This window comes from Trichoplusia ni, chromosome 15, assembly GCF_003590095.1.
Source record: "Trichoplusia ni isolate ovarian cell line Hi5 chromosome 15, tn1, whole genome shotgun sequence".
In the NCBI taxonomy this organism is placed as follows: Eukaryota; Metazoa; Arthropoda; class Insecta; order Lepidoptera; family Noctuidae; genus Trichoplusia; species Trichoplusia ni.
In genome coordinates, this window is record NC_039492.1 from 4577166 (window position 1) to 4580183 (window position 3018).

A 3018-nucleotide genomic window follows, 5' to 3' on the forward strand; every position below is an offset into this window, starting at 1 on the left:
TTGTTGCCGTTTGAATTGAAGTTGATAATAAATAAGCAAGTTTATTGAGCTACTACAATGTATTTTCAAGTATAGTGTTCATTGTTGTAATAAAAAAAATAACAAGGTGTACAGGTAATGCTAGTGTAGTTTACAACATAAACTAAGGCCGAGAATGCAGCCACCGTCGGCAAACAAAATTGAGATTTGCATGAGGCGGCGGCGAGGCGTACGCTCGGCTCGCTCGCCACGCGATTAAAAATGCAGGCCGCGGCGGCGGGGAGCGCGGGCGAGGCGGGGCCCGGAGCCGTGCGGTGATTGGCCGGCGTGCGGGGGGCGGGGCCGGCGGCGCGGGGGGACCCGCAGGTCCGCGCCCGGCGCCGCAGCCTCCTCACAACGCACGTAGCCTCCGCGCCGCACGGTCCCGCGACACGTTATCACGCGCACCGCCGCGAGTCCATGTGAGCGACCGACGGTTCTCTCGTTGTGTACGGTGAACGAAGGATCGGCAAGCTGTACGCGCCGCAGGAAGACGACATGTTGACGATGGAGACGGATCTCAAGGGCGGCAGCCTGCACGCCACCGTGCCGCCGCACCACGCTCTGCAGCACGGCTACGGCTCGCTGGGCGCGCTGGGCGGCATGATGGCGCTCCCGCAGCAGCAGCCGCTGGCTCAGCACCAGCCGCTGCAGCACCAACATCACCAGCCGCTGCCGCAGCACCACCAGCCCCAGCCACAACACCATCAACCACCCAACAATAACAACAACAACACCAGTAAAAACTCCAACGCCGAGCGCGTCAAGCGCCCGATGAACGCGTTCATGGTGTGGTCGCGCGGGCAGCGCAGGAAGATGGCATCGGATAACCCAAAAATGCACAACTCGGAAATATCAAAACGTCTTGGTGCACAGTGGAAAGACCTCTCTGAATCAGAGAAGCGACCGTTCATCGACGAAGCGAAGAGACTTCGCGCAGTTCACATGAAGGAACACCCGGATTACAAATATAGACCGAGGAGGAAGACGAAGACGCTTGCTAAGAAGCAAGAGAAGTACCCGCTTGGAGGAGGAGCGCTGCTAGGAGGAGGCGAAGCGCAGCGGAGCTCGGCCCCCGCCGCTCAGCAGCCGCGGGATGTGTACCAGATGACACCGAATGGATACATGCCCAACGGGTACATGATGCACGACCCCAGTGCCTACCAGCAGCAGGCGTACGGCTATCCGCGCTATGATGTGTCGCAGATGCAGCAGAGTGGCTACGGGCAATACTACGGTGGCGGACAAGGCTCGCCATACCTGCCGCAGCCGCCGTCGCCCTCGGCCTACGGGCTGGGGCCGGGCTCGCCGGGCGGCTACGCGCTGCCTCCGTCGTGCGCCTCGCACTCGCCCAGCGGCTCGTCCGCCAAGTCGGAGCCGGTGTCGCCGGGCCCGCCGGGCATGAAGCGCGAGTTCGCGCACGAGCCGCCGCCGCAGATGAAGCGCGAGTTCGTGTCGCATGCGCACGCACACGAGCAGCTGGGCATGAAGCGCGAGTACGGCCAGCAGGAGCTCAGCCAGATCATCAACATGTACCACGTGCCGGATGAGCAGCGGTACGCGGCGGCCAACGAGCGCGCCATGCCGCTCATCTGAGAATCGCCCTTCGCGTGCGACATCGACATCCCGCCGCTATGAGCTGCGGGCCCGCGCCGCGCGCCATATCTCAGTGACTTTGTTGCGAACCGGGATTCGCGTTAGGACAGTGATCGTTAAATCCCGGCCGTACATACTTCTAGGTATGTCCATTTATTTGTTTTGTAATGTACCGACATGTTAGTGTTGCGGACTGTTGACTAGCGAGCCGCCGGCTCCGGCGCGAGCCGACGGCGGAACGTTCAATTAATTAATGTTGTTGATGAATTCTTGTATTATATTATGATTATTGTATTTTTTCATGGTTTAAGTTAAAATATTTTAAGTCGTGTCGTGCGGATGGACGCGAGGGTTCCGACTGTGGTTCGCGTGAGAGACGATGTAGTGAACGAGGTAATTTGAATACCAAAAAAATTTGAACAATTTGTAAATATAGTGTTAATGGCTAGAGTTGAAGTTGGAGTTAGTCGGTAAAGTAGGTAGATAGCGATAAGTCGTGCCACGACGCCACACTCGTACGCCCGACGTGCGTTGTACAAAATATTTGTTATATGGAATCGAAAGTTATAAAGCCTCGAAAGACTAAAATATTGTAATACGAAAATGTACAGTGAGTGTTATATAGTCAGTGGACACAAAAGTATATTGAAGAAAAGATGAAGTTATCAATAAACGACGCGTTAAATTGTACTTGCTGTTTTGTTCTATACTCCCAAGTGTTCCCCGGCGGCGTCATCGGCGCTTGTTTGTTGTGTTTACAACAAAAACTAATTATTGGTGAATCAAAATTACCAAGGGTTGAGCTATTGCTCAAAAAAAAAACAATGGCCGAATTGAATGCGAAAATACGATTATTTTTCTACTGCGATTTTTAAATAACTACCCACTTAGATTCACTAAAATCGTAAATAGATATAAAAACTAAGATATAAAACTGTTCTTGCCGATAATGATGCATAAATACCAATCCATTTCTTTATTTCGTGCCAACAATTCTTGAGATGCGTTTCTCCATAGAAAAGACATCAACGCATTATCTGCAACAATATGCATTTTCGTTGCCCAAACAAAATTATCTTTTGTCATTTGTTGCACTTGTAATATGAGTGTTTGAATTAATTTATTTGACTGCCATACAATACAACACTTCATTGAAATAGCTATAAATAATTTACAATAATTGACAATAATGCAATTATGTCGGCTCGTGACAACATTATTGTCGTTCTGATAATTATAATTTAATGCTTTGAAAAGCTAAATAGGTAAATAATACCTAGTTTATATAATAATATACAAAGCTCCGTTGCTAGTTTATCGAATTATACATTCCGTGGAACATCTAATTGGGTGGTTTGGTATTAATTGTGTTAATTACTTAATCAATCAGTTATTAAGCTTATT

At 50.3% G+C, this 3018-nt stretch overlaps 1 protein-coding gene across 1 annotated transcript; it reads left to right on the forward strand.

The window, feature by feature from the left end:
• The first annotated feature begins 353 nt into the window (after positions 1-353).
• On the forward strand, positions 354-2304 carry LOC113501114 (transcription factor Sox-2). The gene has a single exon (XM_026882139.1). It carries the CDS (start codon positions 517-519, stop codon positions 1612-1614), a length of 1098 nt encoding a protein of 365 aa, XP_026737940.1. The 5' UTR covers positions 354-516; the 3' UTR covers positions 1615-2304.
• Positions 2305-3018: the final 714 nt, after the last annotated feature.

What these genes read in the sequence shown, in the direction of transcription:
- LOC113501114 (XM_026882139.1), top strand. Translation starts at nt 517, where the DNA reads ATGTTGACGATGGAGACGGATCTCAAGGGCGGCAGCCTGCACGCCACC.